The sequence below is a fragment of the Neovison vison genome, chromosome 2 (assembly GCF_020171115.1).
Source record: "Neovison vison isolate M4711 chromosome 2, ASM_NN_V1, whole genome shotgun sequence".
Lineage (NCBI taxonomy): Eukaryota > Metazoa > Chordata > Mammalia > Carnivora > Mustelidae > Neogale > Neogale vison.
This window is the reverse complement of record NC_058092.1, coordinates 225,634,451-225,661,362: the sequence shown is the minus strand read 5'-3', so window position 1 is coordinate 225,661,362 and position 26,912 is coordinate 225,634,451. Positions and strand designations below refer to the sequence as shown.

The 26,912-nt window shown below is 35.7% G+C and overlaps 1 protein-coding gene across 1 annotated transcript in view; it reads right to left on the bottom strand.

Annotated features, from left to right (window-relative positions):
- Nucleotides 1-26,912, bottom strand: part of ATRNL1 (attractin like 1) — an 810,828-nt gene that overhangs the window by 229,813 nt on the left and 554,103 nt on the right. Inside the window, exon 27 of the mRNA XM_044240595.1 lies at nt 14,613-14,720. Coding sequence (XP_044096530.1) covers nt 14,613-14,720 — 108 coding nt within the window. The remainder of the gene's footprint in view (nt 1-14,612; nt 14,721-26,912) is intronic.

The following is a 26,912-nucleotide window of genomic DNA, read 5'->3' as shown; positions in this document are numbered from 1 at the left end:
AACAAAATGAAAAACAAAAAAACCCACCACGAATATTGAATGTATCTTTTTTCTTTTAAAATATTTTGTTTAAGAGAGAGAGAGAGAGAGCATGAAAAGGGGGAGGGTCAGAGGGAGAAGCAGACTTGCTGCCAAGCAGGGAGCCCGATGCGGGACTCAATCCGGTGATTCCAGGATCATGACCTGAGCCGAGGGCGGTCGCTTAATCAAGTGAGCCACCCAGGCACCTGGGAGTGTAGCTTTTTAACATCATCATCATTTCAGCGAAAAGACTATACATTCACTTGTTTGTGATCCAGTTGTAGGCTGTGATTGTGACCCCAGACCTAACAAACCCAGTCAGTCAGTTAAGGGGCAATAGGTATTTCTGCCTCCATTTCTTAAGGTTTCTATCAGTTACTAAAGAAAAGCACATATTTGGTTGTTTGAGAAATTACAATGAGACAGAATGCACCTATTATGTATCTCAATGAATAAATACGACAGCATCAGAAGCTCTAGAACTATTATAGTGCCATTTAAAAAGAGAAAATGATTTTATTTTTCTGAATTTTTTGAGGTATAATTGACAAACAGTACTATATTAGTTTCAAGTGTACAACATAATGAGCCAACATGATTCGATATTTGTATATATTGCAAAATGATTATCCCAATAAGTCTAGTTAACATCTGTCACCATACATATAGGGTTTTTTCTTGTGATGAGAACTTCAAAGATTTTTTCCTGCAACTTCCAAACATAGAATGCAGTATTATTAACTATAATCACCATACTGTATGCTATATCCCCATGATTATTTATTTTATAACTAGAAGTTTGTACCTTTGATTCTCTTTGCTTTTTGCACAGCCCCCCACCCTTGCCTCTGGCAATCATCAATCTTTTCTCTGTGTCTATAAACTCATTTTTTCTTTTTTCTTTTTTTTTTTGTTTTGATTCCACATGTAAGTGAGATCATAGGGTATTTGTCTTTCTCCATTTGACTTATTTCATTTACCATAATGTCCTCAAGGTCCATCCATAGTGTTGCAAATGGCAAGATTTCATTTTTTATAGCTGAAGAGTTTATAAATATGGAGTATATATGTACATATGGGATATATATATATATATATAGTGCATATGTGTGTATATATATATGTATAAATATACACACATATATCAATATATATGTCACATCTTCTTTGTTCATCTATCCATGGACACTTTCCATATCTTGGCTATTTCTGCAATAAATATGGGAATGCAGATATCTTTTGAAAAATTAGTGTTTTCATTTTCTTTAGATAAATATCCAGAGGTAGAATTATTGGATCATATTGTAGTTCTAGGTTTATTTTTTTAAGGAAATTCCATGCAGTTTTCCATAGTGGCAATTTACATTCCTGAGTGCATAAGAGTTCCTGTTTCTCCATATCCTTGACAACACTTATTATTTCTTGCCTTTCTGATAACTGAGCATCTTTTCTTTTTTTTTTTAATTAAAAATGTTTTTCAGTGATCCATAATTCATTGTTTATGCACCACTTTCATATACCTATTGGTCAACAGTGTGTCACCTCTAGAAATGCCTATTCAGATCCTCTGCCCATTTTTTTTAAAGATTGTATTTATTTATTTATTTGAGAGAGAGAGAGAGTGAGTATGAGAGGGAAGAAGGTCAGAAGGAGAAGCAGACCCCTTGCAGAGCTGGTAGCCTGACGTGGGACTCGATCCTGGGACTCTGGGATCATGACCTGAGCTGAAGGCAGTCGCTTAACCAACTGAGCCACCCAGATACCCCATCAGTCCCTTTTTTAATCTGATTTTTTGTTGTTGTTGTTGAGTTGTATGAGTTCTTTATATATATATATATATATATATATATACACACACACACACACATATATATAGAATATTAACCCCTTATCATACGTATGATTTATAGTCAGCCTTTAGAAGTTTATTTAATGAGAAGCTTGGCTCTCAGCCTGCAGCTATGATTAGCTAAGACTAATAGGCCTCTTTCATAGAAAGATTGAGCTCCTGAATTTGTTGCCTCTTTCTGTGCGCTCGGGGTGCTATAGCTAGTCAAGAAGTCTTTCTCCTTTGGTTATAGTCCTGTGGGACCTGAGCACAAGCCCTGCTAGTTATGAGAGCCAGCAATGAAGAGGTGTTCTTTGGCAGCAGCTGCAAAAATCAGGGCACCAGACAAGCGTATAAACACTATCCCAGAAGATACCAGCAAGCTGGGGCAAAGAAAAAGGAGGGCACAAACATTGTGTCCACCAGCCAACACTACCTGAGAATACCTCTGTGGCCCCTTTTAAAGTATGTCAAACCAGAAGCCTGCCCCTCAGGCACAGTCACATTGGTCTTCAAAGTCAGGTGTTTTCAGGGCTGATCTCCCAGGTGACAGTCTTAGAAGTTGGAATGCTGATGTGTAGTACAAACTCTTTACTCCTTAGGGAGAAGCTCTGGGTTATGAGTTCCTTCCCTGAGTGTGAGTTGCTGTGCTGGGTGAGGTTTATGGCAAGATAATGCCTCACTTTTTCCTACCTGTTTCAATGCAGTATCCCTCTCATTTACTTAATGTGAAGGGGTTGCTCCACCAGTTTCTAGGGTTTTTTTTTTTAAGGAAGTTGTTCCATATATAACTGTAGATTCAGTGTGTCTGTGGGAGGAGATAAGTTCAGGATCTTTCTATATTTCCATCTTGAAGAGGAACTGAAAATCATTTTCTTATCTTTCTATTTAGACTTTACAAACATAATGTCATTGGAGAAACTTTCAAAATGAAAATCTTATACTCATAGGAACCTTAAAAATGTTGTCCAGAATGTGATCACTTTCCATCACTTTAGTCGGTCTTGCCACCATTATCTGTGGCCTGGATTCCTACAGTAACCTGTTAACAAGTCTTTCTTCTTCTGTTCTCTCCCAGTAGCAGGGAGTGTTAGTTGATTTCCACTACCCCTCAGTTACCATGTCAGTTTTCTTGCTCACTGCCAGTGCTGGAGCCTGCATTTCTTTGCCTGAGGGCTTTCTCTGACTTCTCTGACTTCTAACGGAAAGGAGCTGGGGGTAAATACTCTGGCCCTACTGCCTCAGGAGTCCATAGTCTGATGTGTGATTCCCAAGGAGATTAAGTTTTGGTGGTATGGTGGTCTTCCAGTTCCATTTTTATGGCTCTACTTTGCTATCAGTACATTCCTCAATCCCAGATGAACAAATTCTTCTTCATGGTGTCTGTTTCTCAGATAACTATATGAAGACATTTCTCTTCAGACTACTCTCAACCCTAAAGGCAGAGTGATCCTTTAAAAACCATCGAATTATGTCCGTCCTCTCATAAAATCCTATAATTGGGTCTTCTCACCACTCAGAATTGAATGTCAAAGTCTTTACAAAGGTCTATGAGGCCTTATTATCATCTGCCTACTCCAAGCCCATGCTTGCTGTTCCCTGAACTTGACAGGAATGCCCCACCTTAGGGCTTCTGCTCCAGCTATTCCCTTAGCCTGGAACACTTTTTCCCTGGAAATCTTCTGCCTGCTTACCTCCTTTACCTCAAATCTCATCTTCTAAATGAGGTCACCCTGACTGCCACCCTACTCAATACTTCACACTCTCCTCCACTTCCACAAAGCATTCTAAAAACCTTTATCTTGCTTTATTTTTCCTTTTCCATTGTACTTACCACCTCTTAACATATTAAATAATTTCCTCTCCCCTGCTATAACATAAACATGAGGAGAGAGTTCTTTGTTTTATTCTCTGATTGTTTCTCAAGTACTCAGAACAGTGCCCAACACATAGGAAGTGTTCCATAAAAAATCAGCTGAACAATTACCATAAATTTTCATGTTATGGCTGGCTAGAAGAAAAATGACACACATATACTATAGGCCACATTATTACTGTAAAAATAATCCTCTTTTTAATATAAGTTTGAAACCAACTAATACATTGAGTTTGTATATAAATTTACATTCTAAGTACATTTATTAAATTTTAATAATGTATTTTAATTTGTCACTATAATAAAATATAATGATTTGTATTTGCTATAGATAATTTAGAGTGTGATTATTCACACTAGATGTATGTTTTCTCAGTCACAAATGGTTTTACACCTAGGGCTTTACACAAAGATCCTATAAAGATTCAGCACTTCTCACTTGTTAAAAAATGTAATTAATATATATGTAAAAATTTTCAGGAAAACATCTACTTCATTGAATAGGCCATTTGGTGTATAGTAGCACACAGTTACCCATAGATGTATCAGAAGTAATTTTTCCATATTGCACCTTACATTTTCTCCTGACTGTACAGATGTGGAACTCAGTGGCACGTGAGTCAAATTTAATTTAAAAGAAATCCATTTCTTAACTTACTACATTATGAACACTCAAAAAATATTTACAGAACAGTAATAGCCAGCTAACCTATGGCTTTGTATTGAAGTTAAACACTGAATTTTAAGAAAAACCCAACAGAGAAACTTTAAAATTACTTTGATTTTTAGGTTTAAATAAAATCCCTAATGAAATTTCAGAGCCTAAGTTTTGGAATTCACCAGGTAAGCAAATCAATAAACCACATTGTACTGTTATGTATATTTAAAAAAAGAGATTTGGACCAGTTTCCAGTGTACTGTAAAAATGGAAAACAAATTTCACATATATATGTATATGTATATATATACATTTCAGATAGATAACTTCCACTTAATAGTAATTATCACAAAATGCTTAGCAAAGGAAAAAAGAAAATAAAATTTTAAACATTCGACTTCTACTGCTATTATTTTCTAAAGGAAGATACTAGCAGCTGCTCAGATTTATATCTGATGTTTAATTTTACAGGAAGAAATAAAGAAACAATTTAAGCTCTAAAACAATCTACTAAACAACAATGTTTTCAGCTTGCATTTTTTTAAATCTATATTGTGGATTTATTTAACATGGTTAGACATATGTAGCTATAGGGAATTTCAAATATCAGAAATCATAATTATCTACCAAGAGAGAAGAAACCTATTATGGGATTTAGGATTTTAGGCATGGAGCATGAAGGTACTCAATTAATGAAATTACCACCTTAATAAAGTAAATGTTAAAATATTACATATTTCCCCAAATTGATCTACAGATTCAACACAAGTCCTATCAAAATACTAGTGGGCTTTATTGCAGCAATTGACAAACTTACCCTAAAATTAATGTGGAAATTCAGAGACCTCAAAGAACCAAAAAAATCTTCAAAGAGAACAAAGATGAAAGACTCATAATTTAGAATTCTAAAACTTACTACAAAGCTATAATAATCAAGATATGTGGTACTGTCATATGATAGATCTATCAAACAATGGAATATCATTGAGTGTCCACAAAAATAAATCCCTACACCTATGGTAAATTGATTTCCAACAAAGGTCCCAAGATCATTCAATGGGGAAAGAATTTTTTTCAATAAATAATAAAAAATTACCATATGACCCAGCATTTTTATTCTTAATTACATGGCCAAGAAATGATACTTGTACATAAACATTAGTAAAAGCATTTTTCAGTGGGGGGAGGAACAAGATGGAATGACAGAGGAGTAAGATGGCAGAAGAGTAGGAGACTTAAATACCATTGGGTCCCAGGAGTTCAGCCAGATAGTTATCAAACCATTCTGAATATCTACAAAATCAACAGGATGGAAGAGAATAAGAGAAGCAATTATAGGAGCAGAAAAGCAACCATAATCTAGAAATTTCAGGTATCTTCTGATTTGGTTAGCGTATATTTTTCTGAGGCTGTTGCTACCCTTTTAATATTTTGTTCTCTCATTCATCTATTCTTATCTGGATAAAATGATAAGGTGGAAAAACTCACCTCAAGAAAAAGGAACGAGAGGCAGTACCAATGGCTAGGGACCTAATCAATATGGACATTGGTAATGTGTCAGAACTAAAGTTCAGAATGACAATTATCAAGGTGCTAGCTGGGCTCGAGAAAAGCAAGGAAGATACTAGAGAATCCTTTTCTGGATAAATAAAATTCCTTCCTGGAGAAATAAAAAAGCTAAAATCTAACCAATTTGAAATAAAAAAAGCTATTAATAAGGTGCAACCAAATATGGAGGCTCTTACTGCTAGGATAAATGAGGCAGAAGAATTAGTGACACAGAAGACCAAATGATGGAGAATAAAGAAGCTGAGCAGAAGAAGATAAACAACTACTGGACCACTAAGGGAGAATTCGAGAGATAAGTGATACCGTAAGATGAAACAATGTTAGAATAATTGAGATCCCAGAAGAAGAAAGAGAGAGAAGGCAGAAGGTATATTGGAGCAAATTTTAACAGAGAATTTCCCCAATTTGGTGAAGAGAACAACCATCAAAATCCAGGAAGCACAGAGAACCCCCCTCAAAATAAAAAAAATAGGTCCACACCCTGTCCTCTATTAGTAAAACTTACAATTCTCAGCGACAAAGAGAAAATCCTGATAGCAGTTCGGGACAAGATGTCTGTAACATACAATTGTAGAAATATTAGATTGGCAGCAGACCTATCCACAGAGACGTGGCAGGCCAGAAAGGACTGGCATGATATATTTAGAGCACTAAACAAGAAAAATATGCAGCCAAGAATATTATATCTAGCTACGCTGTCACAGGAAATAGAAGGAGGGGTAAAAAGCCTCCAGAACAAACAAAAACTAAAAGAATTTGCAAACACCAAACCAGTCCTACAGAAAATATTGAAAGAGGTCCTCTATATAAAGAGAGAGCTTAAAAGTAACAGACCAGAAAGGAACAGAGTCTATATACAGTATCAGTCACCTTACAGGCAATACAATGACACTAAATTCATATCTCTCAATAGTTACTTTGAATGTAAGTGGGCTAAATGCCCCAATCAAAAGACATAGGGTATCAAAATGAATTTTTAAAAAACCCACAAGGGGTGCCTGGGTGGCTCAGTGGGTTAAGCCACTGCCTTCGGCTCAGGTCATGATCTCAGGGTCCTGGGATTGAGCCCCATGTCGGGCTCTCTGCCCAGCGGGGAGTCTGCGTCCCTCTCTCTTTCTGCCTGCCTCTCTGCTTGTGATCTCTGTCTGTCAAATAAATAAATAAATAAAATCTTTAAAAAAAAACCCCACAAAAACAAGACAAGACATTGTTATGATGTCTGCAAGAAATTCATTTTAGACCCAAAGACACCTTCAGATTTAAAGTGAGGAGGTGGAAAATAATTTACCATGCTAATGGACATCAAAAGATAGCTGGGGTGGCAATCCTTATAACAGATAAATTAGATTTTAAGCCAAAGACTATAATAAGAGATGAGGAAGGATACTATATCATACTTAAAGGGTCTGTCCAACAAGAAGATCTAACAATTTTAAATATCTATGCCCCTAATATGGGAGCAGCCAGTTATATAAACCAATTAGTAACAAAATCAAAGAAACACATCGACAATAATACAAATAGTAGGGGAATTTAACACTCCCCTCACTGAAATGGACATATCATCAAAACAAAAGATCAACAAGGAAATAAAGGCTTTCAGTGACATACTGGACCAGATGGACATCACAGATATATTCAGAATATTCCATCCCAAAGTAACAGAATACACATTCTTCTCTAGTGCACGTGGAACCTTCTCCAGAATAGATCATATCCTGGGTCGTAAATCAGATATCAATTAGTCCAAAAGACTGGGATCATACCCTGCATATTTTCAGACCACAATGCTTTGAAACTAGAACTCAATGACAAGAGGAAAGTTGGAAAGAACTCAAATACATGGAGGCTAAAGAGCAACCTACTAAAGAATGAATGGGTCAACTGGGAAATTAAAGAAGAATTGAAAAAATCATGGAAACAAATGAAAATGAAATCACAATGGTTCAAAATCTGTGGGATACAGCAGAGGAGGTCCTGAGAGTAAAGTATATTGCAATACAAGCTTTTCTCAAGAAACAAGAAAGGTCTCAAATATACCTATACCTAAAGGAGCTGGAGAAAGAACAGAAAAGAAAGCCTAAACCCAGCAGGAGAAGAGAAATCATAAAGATCAGAGCAGAAGTCAATGAAATAGAAACCAAAAGAACACTAGAAGAGATCAACAAAAAATTGGGAGCTGGTTCTTTGAAAAAATTAATAAGATTGATAAACCCCTGGACAGACTTATCAAAAAGAAAGAGAAAGGAACCAAATAAATAAAATCATGAATGAAGGAGGGGAGATCACAACCAACTCCAGAGAAACAAAAACAATTATAAACAACATATTATGAGCAACTATACACCAGGAAATTTGAAAATCTGGAAGAAATGGACACATTCCTAGAGACTTATAAACTACCAAAACTGAATCAGGAAGAAATAGAAAACCTGAACAGACCCATAACCAGTAAGGAGATTGAAGCTGTCATCAAAAATATCCCAACAAACATGGCTTCCCGGGGGAATTCTACCAACATTTAAAGAAGAATTAATACTTATTCTCCTGAAACTGTGCCAAAAATAGAAAGGGAAGGAAAACTTCCAAACTCATCTTGAGAGGCCAGCATTACCTTGATCCCAAAACCAGACAAAGACCCCATCAAAAGGAGAAGTACAGACCAATATCCCTGATGAACACAGATGCAAAAATTCTCACCAAAATACTAGCCAATAGGATCCAACAGTACCTTAGGAGGATTATTCACTACGACCAAGTGGGATTTATTCCTGGGCTACAAGGTTGGTTCAACATCCACAAATCAATCAGGGTTAATTAATAAAAGAAAGGACAAGAACCATATGATACTCTCAATAGATGCTGAAAAAGCATTTGACAAAGTACAGCATCCTTTTTTGATCATAACTCTTCACAGTGTAGGGATAGAGGGTACATACCTCAATATCACAAAAGCCATCTATGAAAAACCCACAGCAAATATTCTCAATGGGGAAAAACTGAGAGCTTTTTCCCTGAGGTCAGGAACATGGCAGGGATGCTAACTATCACCACTGCTATTTAACATAGTACTAGAAGTCCTAGCCTCAGCAATTACACAACAAAAAGAAATAAAAGCCATCCAAATTGGCAAGGAGGGGGCAAACTCTCACTCTTTGCAGATGTTATGATAGTTTATGTGGAAAACCCCAAAAATTCCACTCCAAAACTGCTAGAACTCATTTAGGAATTCAGTAAAGTGTCAGGATATAAAATCAATGCAAAGAAATTAGTTGCATTTCTATAAACCAACAACAAGACAGAAGAGAAATTAAAGAGTCAATTCCATTTACAATTGCGCCCAAAACCACAAGATACCTAGGAATACCTAACCAAAGAGGCAAAGAATATGTACTCAGAAAACTATAAAGTACTCATGAGAGAAATGGAGGAAGACACAAAGAAATGGAAAAATTTTCCATGGTCATGGATTGGAAGAACAAATATTGTAAAAAATATCTATGCTACCTGAAGCAATATACACATTTAAAGCAATCCCTATTAAAATGCCATCAATTTGTTGCAAAGAAATGGAACAAATAATCCTAAAATTTATACGGAACCAGAAACAACCACAAATAGCCAGAGGAATGTTGAAAAAAGAAAATCAAAGTTGGCAGCATCACAATCCCAGACTTCAAGCTCTATTATACAGCTGTCATCATCCAGACAGTATGGTACTGCTATAAAAACAGACCCATAGATCAATGGAACCGAATAGAGAGCCTGGAAATGGACCTTCAACTCTATGGTCAATTAATCTTCGACAAGCAGGAAAGAATGTCCAGTGGAAAAAAAGACAGTCTCTTCAACAAATGGTGTTGGGAAAACTGGACAGTCATATGCAGATGAATGAAATCGGACCAACTAGAGTCAAAATAGATGAAAGACCTCAATGTAAGACTGGAATCCATCAAAATCCAATAGGAGAACATAGGCAGCAATCTCTTTGACCTCAGCCCCAGCAACCTCTTCCTAGAAACATCGTAAAACCAAAGGCAAGGGAAGCCAGGGCAAAAATGAACTATTGGGACTTCATCGAGATCAAAAGCTTTTTGCACAGCAAAGGAAACAGTCAACAAAACCAAAAGACAACTGACAGAATGGGAGAAGATATTTACAAATGACATATCAAATAAAGATCTAGTATCAAAAAACTATAAAGACCTTATCAAACTCAACACCCAAAGAACAAATAATCCAATCGAGAAATGGGCAGAAGACATGAACAGACATTTCTGTAAAGAAGACATCCAAATGGCTAACAGACACATGAAAAAGTGCTCCACATCACTCAGCATCAGGGAAATACAAATCAAAACCATAGTGAGATACCACCTCACACCAGTCAGAATAGCTAAAATTAACAAATCAGGATACGACAGATGTTGGCAGAGGATGCGGAGAAAGGGGAACCCTCCTACACTGTTGGTGGAAATGCAAGCTGGTGCAGCCACTCTAAGACAGCATGGAGGTTCCTCAAAAACTTGAGAATAGAGCTACCCTTTAAAGTACACACATGGTCCTGTAGCCAACAAATGATAAAACAAAATGAGTTACTTGTCCCCCTCCCCTGAGTTCAAAACATAGTTATAACATATAAGTTATAAGAATTCTGCTGGTTGTCAGAACACATGCAACAATTCATACAGAAACTTGAAGTATCAGTTGGAAAGATAGAAGGTGGTTAGGCCTCTTATAGGAAGTAAATGGTGTCCTGCATTAGGAGAGGGTCAGAGTCCACGCTCTGTCTGGATAGGTGATGCCTATTCCACCTTTGCATGGCAAGAAAGCAGCAGAAACAGCCAGTGTCAGCACAAGACTGCAAACTAATGATAGAGTAGCTTTAGAGCTTACCTGGGGTATAGAATCCCAGACCCATACATGTGGAGCTCTGGACAACCCCTAAGCATTCACTTCTCCCCACCTCAACTGTGGCGCTCCAACTGCAGCCGAGAGAGGCTACCATCTAGTGGGAATAATGCTTGGGAAGGAAGTACTTTAAAGTCTTGCTAGTGAAAGGGACATCCATGACAAATGAGCAGTGGTGACTGAAGCTAGATTATATGTCATAGGCAGGTTCCTCTCCCAACCACTAATTGCTTAAAAGAGTACAACTGAGAGTCAAGGATTTTATCGTTCTTCCTAAGTGGATCTTAGTAGCTGAAATAAAATATGTGTACATAGAAAAAAGAAGGGAGACCTCTGAAGAGTGTAAGCACCATGAAAATAGAAACATGGAATGATCTATACCAGAGGAAGTTGAATATAAGGGAAAGCCGTAACAGTATTTAAATTAAATATGAGGGACGCCTGGGTGGCTCAGTTGGTTAAGCAGCTGCCTTCGGCTCAGGTCATGATCCCAGCGTCCTGGGATCGAGTCCCACATCGGGCTCCTTGCTCAGCAGGGAGCCTGCTTCTCCCTCTGCCTATGCCTGCCTCTCTGTCTGCCTGTGCTCGCTCTCTCCCCCTCTCTCTCTGACTAATAAATAAATAAAATCTTTAAAAAAAAAAAAATAAATAAATAAATTAATTAATTAAATATGAATGGCTTCAGAAAGATGAGGGAGGATATTAGAAATATGAGGCATCCACAAGCAGTTATGAAAACAACTGCAGCTATTGACAACAAAATATATCATTGTTGATACGAAGTCAGTGAATAGGTTAAATAACAGAAGGATACACTCTAAGAAAAATCAGTATACTGGAATGGCAGATTGAGGAATGTTCCCAGAGGCACCAGAAAGAATCGAAAGAGTAGAAATAATGAGAGACAAGTTAAGAAATACAGATGACAGGGGCACCTGGGTAACTCAGTGGGTTAAGCCTCTGCCTTCAGCTCGGGTCATGATCTCAGGGTGCTGGGATCGAGCCCTGCATCAGGCTCTCCGCTCAGCAGGGAGTCTGCTTCCCCCTCTCTCTCTGCCTGTCTCTTTGCCTACTTGTGTTCTCTGTCAAATAAATAAAATCTTAAAAAAAAAAAAAAGAAATACAGATGATAGAAGAAGTATCAAGAGCATCTAATGGGAAATCCAAGAAAGAATACGGTAAGAAATATTAAAAGAAATAGTAACCAAAGATTATCCAGAAAAATACAAAGTTATAGGGCTGCCAAATATGAGATAATGGGTACATATCTGAGAGAAATTTAAGAACACTGAGAAACACTGAGAAACAAGAAAATTCTGAAAGCTTGCAAAAAGGAAATGGAGATCATTTACAAAGGACAGAGAATCAAACTGACATCAGACTTGAGACAAAGGGGCAATTAATACCTTTGAAGTTCTGAAGAAGAGAACTTTGAAATTGAATTTTATATCTAATTAAATTGTTATTCCATGTAAGGACAAAATAAACATACTGATAGGCATTTGAGGTCTCAAAGAGCATGCCACATAAAATTTCTCTTTGAAAGTTATCTTGGAGGATTTATTATAGTGAAAAATAAATTAAATGCATGAGTAAGCACCTAGATATAAAGAAAAAGAAGGGTAAAGATAATTCACTGTTACTTAAATTTTAAAAGTATACCCATATCTGGATTAGTATTTCCAAGCAGTATTGACATAGGGTAGGAGAAACAGAAGGAGTTAAAAGCATATTAAAATATTAATTTTGTTTGAGACAGGCAGGGTGAAATGTGTATTAATAAGCTTAGATGGTGATAGGGAAAATAACCATCACTATGAATCTTGGTACATAATGTGTAACCATCAGAAACAGAGAAATAGAATATGTAACACTGTTTATTAGAAGGACATCAATTTATCCAAGAGCAATAGGGAAAAAGAACAAAAAAGAAGGGTAGTGACAACAACAACAACACACACATGTACACACACCTGCACACACAATGGAGTAGCTAAAATAATCCTTGGGAGTATAGTAATTATTGTCAATGTAAATAGATTCAGGCAGTTAATCAAAAGATGGACTATATGATGGCAGGATAAAGTGAATAGTCACCTCTACAAGGGATAAGTAGGAAACAAAAGGATACAGAGAAGTTGGAAGTAAAGGAATAAAAGGACTAGTAGGCAAACACAAACTATAAGCAGAGGCAGAAATCTTTAAATTCTATATAATAAAATTTAATGTTAAAAATGACAATGATAAGGAAATAAAATCTGGAAGAAATAAAACAAAGAAATGGAAAGATTAGGAACACACACACCTAATGATACACTCTTGAGCACTAGTGAGCAGCAGCTAACACACCATGGAGGTACATATGTACGTGAATTACATTTGCTCCTTACGTTTGTGAGTTTTCTAGTTCTTTGATTGGTCCCTTTCTTCTGTGGACTATGTCTGTATTCTTTACATTCATTTCTCTCCTGTGACTTGTGTTTTTGCAGTGTTGGACAATGTTTTTAACAGATGAGGAGAAAAAGAAGTAGGATTCAAACAGTGCAGGTTTCCTATTTGTTAAATATTTTGTACTAAAGTGAGGTGAGGCAAAGGGCCAACATGAAATCAGAGTACTTCCTGTAACTTCCATTTAATCTTCTGTCTTCTAACTTCTCCCCAAGTAATGGAAAATATACATACTAATTTCCTAATGATGTGAGCTTCCATGGCAATCTGTGATCTAGAATAATAAATCAAGTACACAAAAATTCACAGAGAAATGTCCTCTAGAAACTGGCTCTTTGGGTAGCATCTGCAAGGCCCAATTCAGTTGTTTAATTTTTTTTTTCCCCAAATAACTAAAGTGCTAGAGACAGAATCAATTCTATTTGTACCTAGGTTTTTGGAGAAGTCTATTTTTATATTCCTTGCTTTCCTTGAAGAAAAGCAAGATTTGAAAATAGCAACATGAAATTAGTCATATAAGGACATTTTTTAAAAAGGGAAAACAATTTTCAATTCTACAGTGTTTCTTAATCTTCCTACTTAAACGTCTTACCATCTGTGAAATAGAAATAAAAAATAATAAGCATATAACTAAATTACTATGCCTCAAAATGCTTTGGTTAGTCGTTAATCACAATCTGTGGATTTTTCCTCTGTGTTATTATTTTCAGAAACCATTCCAGGCATTATTGCAGGAGTCCAGTACAACATTTACTTGCACATAATGATTTCTCCTTCACTATACTCTATTTCTGCATGTGCAATAAAAAGATTATACTAATACAGCCATTACCACAAATGAAAATATTCACAATATTCTATAATTTTCAACATTCAAAAATGCAACTATGTGATTAAAATGCAACTCATTTCTACCCACCTGTTGTAGTCAACTTTGTTAATAAAGATAAATGTGAATTGTGAACTAAAAGGTATTGGGCACTCCAAGGACTAAATAGAGGTGCTTTGTTTCTTCCATCATACCTGTATCTTAAATTCCTTCAGCTCCTACCTGTCAGCTTCAGGCTGCCAGTGAGCAGCCTGTCGCTCTTGCCTAGACTAATAGACTCTCCAGTGGCTTTTGTTACAGCTCATGTCATACTATTAAAACTATGTGCCTTGGAAGTGGCATCACAAATGTAGCTGAATCTTGTCAACTCTACATAATCAGACTGTATTTGGCTGTACAAGTAGATGCAAATTAGAGAAGCAATATAAATATGCAAATCACAGCGGTCCCCTCTCGGTACCACAGTTCCTACCTCTAATGGCCCTCGCAGAAACTCTGCTTGTTCGGCTCCTACTTCCAGTGCAACATCAACAGAAGCAAAGGGACGGCTGGCCATCTGCTGTCGTTCTCGAAGCAATTGCTGGAGGGGGTTAAAAATGATTTGTTTAAAATGAGTTTAAAAACAGGAAATTCAACAAGATCGGTTTCCATTTTGAACAAATGGTACTCAAAACTTAGGAATCATCTGATACACACATCTATACCTAGATCACTAACATAAAAATTGTTTTTTCCCCATGGCCTGGGTCATTAATCCATAGAGGCTTTGAACACATGATGACTGTAAAGAACTTTTCCCCTGACTTCTATCCCACAGACCTAATGAAATGTATTCAAAAGCATTCTGAAAACCCAAGATGGGAGGGCTAGTTCAGTAAAAGGCCCTGCTATGATGATGGATATGCCAAGTCTTCCCACTCAAAATAATGCAGCTTTTGTCTCAGCTGAAGGTAAATACCAGTAAACATGTTTAAGAAAAAGATAATAACAGTTTTCGAAAGGGGGCACCTAGGTGGCTCAGTGGGTTAGGGCCTCTGCCTTCAGCTCAGGTCTTGATCCCAAGGTTGTGGGATCGAGCCCCGCGTTGGGCTCTCTGCTCAGCGGGGAGCCAGCCCCCTCCTCTCTCTCTGCCTGCCTTCCTGCTTGTGATCTCTGTCTGACAAATAAACAAACAAACAAACAAATAAATAAATCTTTAAAAAAAAAGTTTCAAAAGGCATTAATAGAGATTAAATAGAGAAACATACACCTGCCAAGACTAAGTTTTGGAAGTCATCAAGATTCTGTCAACTGCTGTGGAACCAGCAGGAATTGTTACTGACAGTGTTTGTAGCTTGATTCAAACCGTCTGTGTTCATTTTTAAAACGAGCAATGATTAGTAGGTTACAAAAATTTTGTGCCAGGGCTTCTGAAGCACCCCCAGATATTTGTTTCTTTTTCCTTGTGTCTACTCTGGGCTTTGCCCAAGCTAAAAGCAATAAACTAGCAAGTCCCAGCCAACTACCAACCTAATTTATATTTCTGTCTTTCCTTGTAATTATAATATTCATTAAGTCATGATAAGAAAAAATTGATGACCAGCAGTAGATATTGCAAATCTTGCCCTTCTCATTCTACACAGCTAATAAAATTATTATTAAATATTAAAAGTGGATGAGCGATGCAATTAAATACTCTTTCAAATGAGAAGAAAAATCCTATCATTGAAAAAGGCAAAATCCTTGAACACAATGAATAGCTTCATTATTCACAGAGATTTTTAAAGATTCACTGGCATTAACTTAAAACGTTAACAACTGGTATTTGAATGTAAATGTATGTCGTGTAGTGATGCATCATTCATAAAATTCGCTTTCAGTTGATGAAGGAACAAAAGCCAACACCTGATGGCAGTTTATTATTTAACATTTTTGTTTTAACACTTGTAACGCAGCAGTGACAGTGTTCATGAAATGAGCATCTAAAATATAATTTAAGGCCTTGCTTTGTCATTATTAAAAAGAGAACATCCACAGGCCAATATGGATGGACAGAAATAATACACTTATTATTGAGTAATAGTTTAAGTTCCTAAATTATATGTATATTTAAAAGCAATGAAGACACACTAAAAACATATTCAAAGGAAAAAGTGAACTATATAAACCACCAAATTATTCACTTAATATAACCTCAAAATTACATTATTAAAATTACAGCTGCTAGAAAATAGAATCTTGTTTGTGCCTTAGGAGTGGTCCATAGATCTGAACATTCTGTTTATACAAATGCAAATGTAACATTACTTCAGATGTCAAGGGATACCAAGTGTAGAAGACACAATGCTCTTTGTCTCTCAGATAAAAATATACATACAGACCCACACATAGAAACAGACATAGACACACAAACACACACACACACAAATATACAAACTATCTTTCCTGTGGTAATGTACAAATTCCCATGAGAAAATTGTAAATTTTAGTTTGGTTTAAACACAGTTTTCTAACATTTGTATTAAAAAGTTTCTTCATGTGGGGGTGCCTTGATGACTCAGTTGGTTAAGTGTCTAACTCTTGATTTCAGCTCAGGTCATGATCTCAAGGTTGTGAGATTAAGCCCAGCATTGGGCTCCATGCTAGGTGTGGAGCCTGCTTAAGATTCTCTCTCTCCCTCTCCCTCTGACCCTCCCAACCCCTTTCTCTCTCCCTTTCTCAAAAAACTGTTTTTTCTTCATTTATACTAGTTCTCCTCAGATTATAAATGACATCTCATATAACTGAGAGATTTTTTTTCCTTCCACATTTTTATTTAAACTCAAATTGGTTAACATATAGTGTAGCATTGGTTTCAGGAGTAGAATTTAGTGATTCACCTCTTGGATATAATATCCAGTGTTCATCACAAGTCCTCCTTCCCCATCACTGATTTAGACCATCCCTCACACCCACTTCCCCTCCAGAAACCCTGAGTTAGTTTTCTATAGTTAAGAGACTTTTAACAAAATGAATAGCTCTGTTTCCTTATGTTACCTTCTCCCTAGATCTAAAAGTAAAAGGTCTACAAAATATAGTGCATGAATACTCCATACCACAAATTGTAATATAAGTCTATAAATATTCCAAATTCACTATCTTTGACAAAGAATATATTTCTCTGGACTGTAATATATTATTGTGAACCTCACTACTCATAATAAAGAAAAATCAATGACTATCTAATACTTTTGTTCATTTAAAAAAAGATTTGTAGAATACAAAGGTATTTTTAAAAATTCTAATCTGTCCTCTGAGGTTTGAATTTCCATCGCTTTAAGAATCGAATGCTTCCTACAATACTGTTTGCAAAATCAGAAGAAAAACACTATTCTTTTTTTTTTCAATATATTTATTTTCAGAAAAACAGTATTCATTATTTTTTCAGCACACCCAGTGCTCCATGCAAGCTGTGCCCTCTATAATACCCACCACCTGGTACCCCAACCTCCCACCCCCCGCCACTTCAAACCCCTCAGATTGTTTTTCAGAGTCCATAGTCTCTCGTGGTTCACCTCCCCTTCCAATTTCCCCCAAGTCCCTTCTCCTCTCTAACTCCCCATGTCCTCCATGCTATTTGTTATGCTCCACAAATAAGTGAAACCATATGATAATTGACTCTCTCTGCTTGACTTATTTCACTCAGCATAATCTCTTCATCATAAAGGATTAAAACCCAACTTTTGTAGCAACATGGACAGGACTGGAAGAGAAAAACACTATTCTTGCCCAAGAACATAATGCTGTAATACATAAAAAGAGACATGGTAATATAAAAATAATTAGGGCACAAGATAGTGTACTTTAAAAGATACAAATAGGGAATTAGCCAGACAAATTAACTCTGGGCCACTTAGTAGAGGACTAATTTGAGGACTGGCTGAATATTGAATTTCTGACTTTAGAAAACTAATGCAAATATTTTGACTGAAACTCAGAAAAGGTAAGTCACTTTCTCCTGAAACACTTTTGCTTTGATATGATGGCCCTAAAATAATGAAGTGGAATAAAGTGAGATTCTCTTTGCTACTAAATTCTGGCATTGAGCCATATCCTTACCAATTGTGCCCCCTCTTGCCAGGTAACGTCTGTATGCATTCCTTCCTGAATTTAGTCCCCTCTGTGTCAGAACAAAAAGGATGTAAATGACATGCTGGTGACTTCAATATTGTCAAAGTTTATCTGACAGGCAATATAGTCAGACTTTGGAGTGAAGAGGTCCTGTGTCTGAACACCATTTTTTTTCCCCTTCACTTATTAGCTGTTTGAGCTTAACCAAATTATTTAGAGCTCTCTAAGCCTCAATTTTTCTCATTGGAATAGTTGGGATATTAACAGTGTCTACACCTACAACTATACCTCAGAGGATTCGTTTTGAATCCCAGCTTCTCCATCCACAAGCTCTTGGACCATAGCCAAATTACTCAAACCTTTCTAATACTTCTTATTTCTCTCCATAAAAATGGGAATAACAGTAATATCAGAAGGGATAAGGCACTGAAGAGGAAATTCCCTTGGACAGCTCAACACAGAGACTGGAACATTGTGAGCACTCAGTAACTGTTCATTGGTACAATTATTATGTTAAATTTCAAGCACTAATTTTGTCTTTGAAGGTGGCACACTAATTACCAGAGGTCCATTTTCTTCAACACTTGTGACACATTTTGCTCCTCTACTCTCCCTTTTAACAATGTTGCAAATTTATGACACAGTTGTTAAATGTCATAATTGTGGTAAAATGAATTTAGACTTGGAACTGCTTTCTGCTATTTGTGACTAAGAATGATAAAACTCCAACCTACAAATTGGGAGGAAATATAGAATATTCTCCTAAGAACTTTTGAAATTAAATTAATTTTGTGATTGTGATTTTTATATAAAATGAATTTTAACATTTTATACAGCAATAAGAAGCCATAAAACAGATGATCTGTTTTATAACTAATCTGCTATTGCCAATTATTCAGCATAAAGATAAAGCCAAAATAACAAATTGATCATAATACAATAGATTATAATCATGCTGCCATAAACACTGTGGTGAAGAAAATTTAAAAATTAAAGAGATGTTCTTAGTGTCATGTTTGTTGTCTATAATAACTACCTTATTATTCAAAATGTCTTACAAAACAAACCATGAAATTAAAAATAATATGAAAATCCTGGCTTAAATGTGGCAACCAGGAATAATCATTGATTCTATCAAATGTATATGATAATTTTTCTACTCAATACAACTATTTCAAATACTGTATCATTCTTCATAGTTCATACTAACCACCTTTCCAACAAAAGGCATACAACTCTCTAACAGATTTTAGGAAAATAATCCTTAAAAATCACACAACAGAACAGTAACTAACTGTCCCCAGTTGTCTTCATGTCTCCTTCATATCTCATAGACATTCTATGTCTAGGTTCTATTCATCCTTCTCCCCAACTTCCAAAGGTGCTTAAACTTCACCCCAAGTTTGAAGTAATCATTTCACTTATAAATTATTTACTACATTAGTATGGTACTATCTTCTAATATCTTTAGACTTTTCTGAAATCTTCCTTAAGGAAAAGATCTGTTTTTATTTGTTTTTTATTACTCACAGTGCTAGTTGGTAGTCAGCAGTATTTGATGAATGAACAATTAATGAGTGTCTTAAAGTATAAAAGTCTGTATCATCCAAATGTGAGTGAAAGCAAGTTATGATAAAACTAATTTTAATTATGATTAAGCCTTTAAAAGTATGTGTCCCCCCCAAAAAAAGTTTGTGTCCCTCATATTATAAAAGTTTTATCCTCCAAACTAAACGGATATATATATATTTTTTTTAGAATGGGGCAATTTTGTGGACCCAACAAATCAATGGCAGGTTTCATGTTGCTTTTCATTTACCTTATTGTAATACTGCAAAAATTATGGGAAAAAAACTGCCATAAAGTCATTATAATGCATTCATATTTTTAATAGCAATTACATTCCCAAGATTTTAGAAAGGCATGGAGGGAGCAATCAAGATGATTTAGTCATTACTCTTGAACTTCCATACCAAAATGAACAAAGTGCTTCACTAAGAGATTAAGCAACATTTAATGAAAAAGAGTATTTCTGTTGTATAGTATCAATAGCTGTGTTTGACACAAATACAGCTAACATAAAGCAATAGAGGTGAACAATTAATTTTGTTATTTTGGTATTAGGATGGTGCAAGGAAGTAAAAAGAAGTGGCAATAAATATTTGTATCCTTAAATTAGGAGAGTATGATTTCTAGCATTTTAGACAACTAAGTCTGCAAGGTGCAAGTCTCAAATTCTTATTCAGAATACTGGGAATGTTTCGCTTCCCCGTCTTCTGGTTTGAAACTAGTATTAGCACTTTATGGGAGTGGCCTGGCATAACATTCTTATTCAGATTACTTTAATTACCTTTTTCTAGACTTCTGCAATCTTTGACCTATTGGGACTATGTTACTCTTGAAATAGTTGTTTACTTAAAAATATTTTTTTTCCAAAAAAAATTGTTTTCTTTGCAATTTCAATGGATTCAATAATTTAACTTACTACTGTCTTCAGAAGCTAATTGCCCCTCATCTAGAACCAGAATGTAACTCTACTATTTTCTTAAATTCTTTCAACAGACAAATCTCTCAACATATATTAATGCTTAAAAATAAAATAGAATGAATAATGAAAGCAAGTAAGACTACTTTAGGATTCTCTATACATCCCTATTCGTTGGATAAGAACTTGATATATATCTTAAAAGCAGAATGGGTTCAAAAGCCCAAACATCTATTTCTAAAGTTTCCTTTTATTTCTTCCTCTAGCTTGTTGATGACAAGCTAGTGGTTCTTAAACTTTGATGTTTACGAGGTTGTATGTACAACATCACCTATATTCTAGACTGAATGATTTTATCTCCATTATCAGCCTTATATACTTACTTTATTTTGTTTTGTTTTTTGAGGGGGGGAAGGGGCAGAGAGAGAGAATCTTAAGCAGTCCTCCACACCCAGCACAGAGTGCAACACAGGTTTTGATTTCAGAACCCTGAGATCATGACCTGCACTGAAATCAAGAGGCGCTTAACCGACTGAGCCACCCAGGTGCCCCCTTACTGATTTTAAATAGCTTCCATGTAGTATAATTCTCATGGAACTCTAAAAATTGCCCATACTATGGCCTGATAGTATCACCATCATTTGCCCATCATAAGGTCTTAAAAGCTCTCTACTGACAGGAGTTAAAATACATCTCACTTTAATAAGTAGTGCAGTTCAGTATGGACTGTCTTTGTTTAGGTTAATTTAGGCAATGTCAAAGAAAGTATGACAGATCTTCCTTATCCTTATGTATTCATGGTCATGCATAGAAGCCAAAACAGTACTTCTTACATGGCACAATTCTTCCCAGTTGCAGTCTGAAGCCAAGAAAATGGAAACAGCACCTGACAACCGTCTCTCTGTATCAATCCCTGTAAGTCTGTATGATTTAATCTGCAAGGGTTTAGACCAAAGGATCTAACCCTTTAATCTGAAAGGGTTAGACCAAACCAAAGTTTGGGATTTTTTTCTTACTACAAAAGTTATTTCTTAAAGCACTCACAAGGTTGTTCATCAAATCAGTTAAGCTCTGTATCATTGGATAAACCGTGGGAGAACCATTCTGTTTGGAAAGATCAAGCTCATGTTGGTGTGGAGAAAACAAAGAAAAGTGAAATAATATTTCTATCAAATTGTCACATCTACTCCAGAAACTGCTAATCTTTGCTAACATTTCTTTTAACATATTGAAGTAAGTTAGGATAGAATTGGTAGCTTCAACATTTCTCTGTTGTCTAAGTGAAATACTAACATGTCCCAGCATAGCCAATTCCTGGTTTCCATCAACTGTGTGTGCCTGTTGCCTGCATCAATGAAGAATTCCATCTTGTGAACTCTTTCAAAAGAAAATAATTTGTATCTTAATAATAGATAGTTGATTTCCCATGTAACACTTTGATAATGCAGATGATATGCCTTTATATATTTCTTTTTATCTTATATTTAGCAACATATCTTATTTAATTCACCAATGGAAAAAGAAATATGACTGTATGTCATCTCTTCATGCATCAGCAATAAGAAAATAATTCTCAGTAAAGTCTCCTGCCTTACCAAGAAATTTTATTAAGGAACAAAAGGAGATTCTGAAATTCTTTTTTATTTGGCATCCAAAAGATAAATCTTAAAAGAGTTTAAACTAAAATTCTGAGCAGAATTTTTTTCTTTCTTCCCTTCCCTTTCTCTCCCCTCCATTCCCCTTTTGTTCTTTTCCCTCCTTCTCCTCCTTCTTTCCTTCCCTCCTTCCTTTGTAAAAGGCCATTCTTAGAACCATTTGATAGTTCATTCATATCTTCATCTACTTAGTGAATAAGTTTGGCTGTGATCATCCATTCATTGAAAAAGAACTTTTACCTCTGTGGTGCATGGGGTACGTGCTCCCCGCCCCAGGGGGGGATCACTGCTGCCCACTTCTCCACTGTGGCCAAAGGCTGTGTCCTTCCCGACTTGCAGAAGGGTCTGGGGAGGGGGCAGGCCAGCACCAATACCAATTCCTCGGTCCTACTAGCCTGATCCTCCATCAGCCACTCACCACACTGCTGCACTAAATCACTCAGCTCCTACATATATAAAAGGTGACTCTTTGGATTCTAAATTCAGTAAGCTTTTACATGATATTTAAAAAAAAACAACAACAAAAAACTCTATCAGGACTCTTCTAGACCATTTATCAGGAGACTAGAGACAGACAATACTCTGATGTTAGATGAAATACTTATGTAGCCTGGATTTGAAAGTAACAAAGACTTACCTATTTCTTTTTTTTTTTTTTTTAAGATTTTATTTATTTATTTGACAGAGAGAGATCACAAGTAGGCAGAGAGGCAGGCAGAGAGAGAGGAAGAAGCAAGCTCCCTGCCGAGCAGAAAGCCTGATGTGGGGCTCGATCCCTGGACTCTGGGATCATGACCTGAGCTGAAGGCAGAGGCTTTAAGCCACCCAGGCACCCCAGACTTACCTATTTCTTAGTGAGCAAAAACTTTAAGACATGTAAAAATATTGCAGAATTTTGATGGTTACTTCAGGAAATTCTGAAATTTGGGTTCTTAGTCCTTTCTTTGTGACAAAGATAGGCATCGTTGATTTAGACTTTGCCAAAGATGACCTCACTTCTGAATGAAAGGAATCATTTAATACAGAATGGATTTCTGTAGAAAAGTTAAGAACTCAGCTATTGCTTGATATGAGACCATCCTTTCTGGTGATCAATAGGAAATACAATGGACCTTTGCAAGGCGGTATCTTATTTTGGTTTGTTTGCACTTCTTGACATTAAAACAAAAAGTCAAAAATAAAGTGCTGATTGCCAATTTTAAAGATTACTCTAGACACTTAAAAATCATTACTAACGGCATACAGAAGTCTTGTTTGTTCAACATATACTTAAATAAAATATTACCAGAAAACCACTGCAGAAAACATATAATGATTGGGTGATAGAGCTAGCAGAAGGAGAAAGTGCTTTAGGTAGGATGATTACAGAAGGTGTCCTAAGAAATGTCATTTAACCTAAAACCTTGAAACTCAGGATATGCATGCATACCCAAAAGCTCAGTAGTTTAAAATAGAAAAGTCTATTTCTTGCTCACACAAAATCTTCTACAGATGTAAGCAACTTCCTATCTGGTAAACCAGTAATACAGACTGCTTCAGTCTTGAGGTTCTGCATCTCAACCCAAGGATTCCTTGAGTATAAAGGCAGAAAGCTAGTGGATCCTATATGGACTTTCCATTGCCTCAAACCAGAAGCGACATACCTTATGGCCCATAAATAGTCACATGCCCCACCCTAACCATACAGAGGCCAAGAAAATGCAGGGGAAGAAGTAGAATATTAGGTGAATGGAACAAGGGAAGCCAGAAAAGATCATTTCAGGCAGAGGGAACAGCAACTGGAATGTTCTGGAGGCAAGTCTGACCTTAAAGTACTCAAGAAACAGATGGAAGGCTGAGTCTTATTAAGCAATGTGGCAAGGAGCAGAATGGCCAAAGGATAATTTTGGCTTTATCAAGGTTAAGAGAAATTGAAATAATATATATATAAATCATCAGACATCATATGATCTAAAGAAGTCATATTTATTATTTTTTCAAACATATTTTCTTTTTTATTGTTTACAGTCTATCCCTATGGTGTTAGAAATAGTTCAAAACAAATGGGCAAAACAAAACAAACCAAAACAAAAAATGAGCTTTACCATCCTCGTATAAAGTTATTTAAGACATAACCAAGAAAACAGTAACAGCAGTTAATCTCAAATACAATGAACCTAGATCTCCCAATAAGTATCAAAAGGTCAATTTTGTATGTAACCTTCTCTAATACAAAAGGCCAGGTGGTTGTAATTTATCTGAGCAAATCAAAATGAGCAAAAGGATGAGTACTGAAAAGGTCATTTAAAAGCTAGATCCCCAGAATGGATATTTAATACATATTACTCCTCAAAGAGTGAAAATGAGAAACTGGATAACTTCAAATTTTGAAACATGTGCTAGAAAAAAAAAAAAATGTTCCCCCTCATAGAAATCCTCACACTCATACTGCAGAATACATTACTTCCTCAAGTTAGGGGTCTAAGTTGTCTGAGAAATACTTGTCCTGCTTTCAAGAAGAGCAAATGAATGCCTTTGACATCCAAGACATGCACAATATGATCAAGTCAACCTTGACGAGTGGAAATATAAAAGCAGCTGATTACAATAGAAACGACACATCGACTCCTGCCTGTGTGCCGGTAATTTATGACTGGAGGCTCTTCTTACAATAAAGCTCAGATCAATCCTTCAGTAGCGTTTCCCCCCTCTTAAGAATTAATTTACTAAAGAAGTACTTTTTTCTCTCCATGATTCTGGGAATCAATACAAAGCTCAAGATTCATTTTTAAACCACAATATGCTAGCGTCTAGGTTAAGAAATTCTAAATGCAACATAATCCAGTTAGCTTTTACATTTACTGTATAAGAGGTTCATGTCAGACATTTAAGTAGTTTGTGACAATAATTTTAAAGTTCTTGAAGAAGTACTTAAATCTTCCTGGAGACATAAGTGACTCAAACACTGGCATTTTCCTCTTAATCGATATTATTAAAATATGGTTTTTTTTTATCCTTTAAGGAAAATGTGATTATTTTGCTATTAGCGAATGGAGCCATTTTCGGTTCAATATTGAGAAACTCCAAAAATGGTTTTTCTGTAAAATGTTTCTTTGTGAAATAAGACATCTGTTAATTATGATTTTCTATAGCCTATTGAAAGATACCTACTTTGTTCATGGAATAATCAATATGCTAGATTAATATGCAGTTATTTGTTTTTAATCTTTTGTGCAAGGAGATAGGATATAAATATTTTTAAAACTAATTTCAATCACTGGAATTTTTAAATGTGAAGGACAGTTAGATGCAGCACAAATAATGACTGATATAAGTTGCCTTTCTTATGTACTCAGAATGGTATTTTATACCATAAAAATCAAATAGTAAGAAAAATCAGTGGTCATCGCAGACTCATTGAAATAACTCATTCTCAGAATTGGAAGGAATCCTAGAGGTTACCTAGTCCCAATGTTCCCAAGTGCTCTGAAATTTTTGACAAATGGTCATCTAGCATCCTCACTTATATGTAGCAAAACAATCTCTTTTTATCAAGGCAGTATTTTTCCCCCAAAAGGTTTATACTACAGTTAGAATTCATTATACTGAACCAAAACTTATATTCTTGGGATCTTTTTGGATCATTAAAGTTAAATAGAATACTTTTAATCTCCTTAAAATTCCTTCAAATATTTATTATTTGAAATTTTTCTTATATGTTCAAATTAAACAATTCCCATATCTTAAATTTTGCATTCATTATTCATGCAACAAACATTTACGGAATACTTCAATGTTCTAGGAAGAAGGCCAGACACCGCCACTTTAGACATATGTAATATAGTCCTGTCCTCAAGGAGTTTACTCATAGTCTCATAAAAAGCACAAAACTGTTCCTCATTTAACATGGTTTTCAGCATTTTGTTTTTCAATGTTCCTCTTAAAATGTAAAATGAACGCATATTTTAGATGTGATCTGACTAGTGTAGAATATGGTAGAAGTATTTCTCTTAATGTATTCCATATTTACATGTGCTTTAAAATAGTTTTTTGTTTTTGTTTTTGTTTTTAATTTTAGAACTACTGTACTGTTGGACCCAATCAACAATTCCAGGTCTTTCTCACATGAACTTTGATCAAAACAAGTGTTCCTACTTAAAACTTCTACAACTGAGTTTTTAAATCTAAATCCAGAACTTTACATTGTGTTTGTTTAATTTCTCATGTGTTAGTGTTGTTACTATTTTTATCCTATTTTCCCTTGAGTGCAGAATTGTCTTTGATACTTTGAACCCTCAGTTAACATAATGAACAGTTATCCCCATAATATCATTTGTGTTGAGCCTCTGTTTCACTCTCTCTGACCTGGTTGGCAAGATTTGATGACGAAGAGAACTATCAGAACAGAGAATTGCCTTACCTTCTAGTAACACAAGGTAAATCATAAAAGCCACCAAGAGAATGACTTTTGCTTTTTATGTTATAGAGTTCCCTCCTTATAGTGACATCAAAAGATAGAACAAATGAAGTGTATGGATTTAGAAATATCTGGCTTATTTCCATG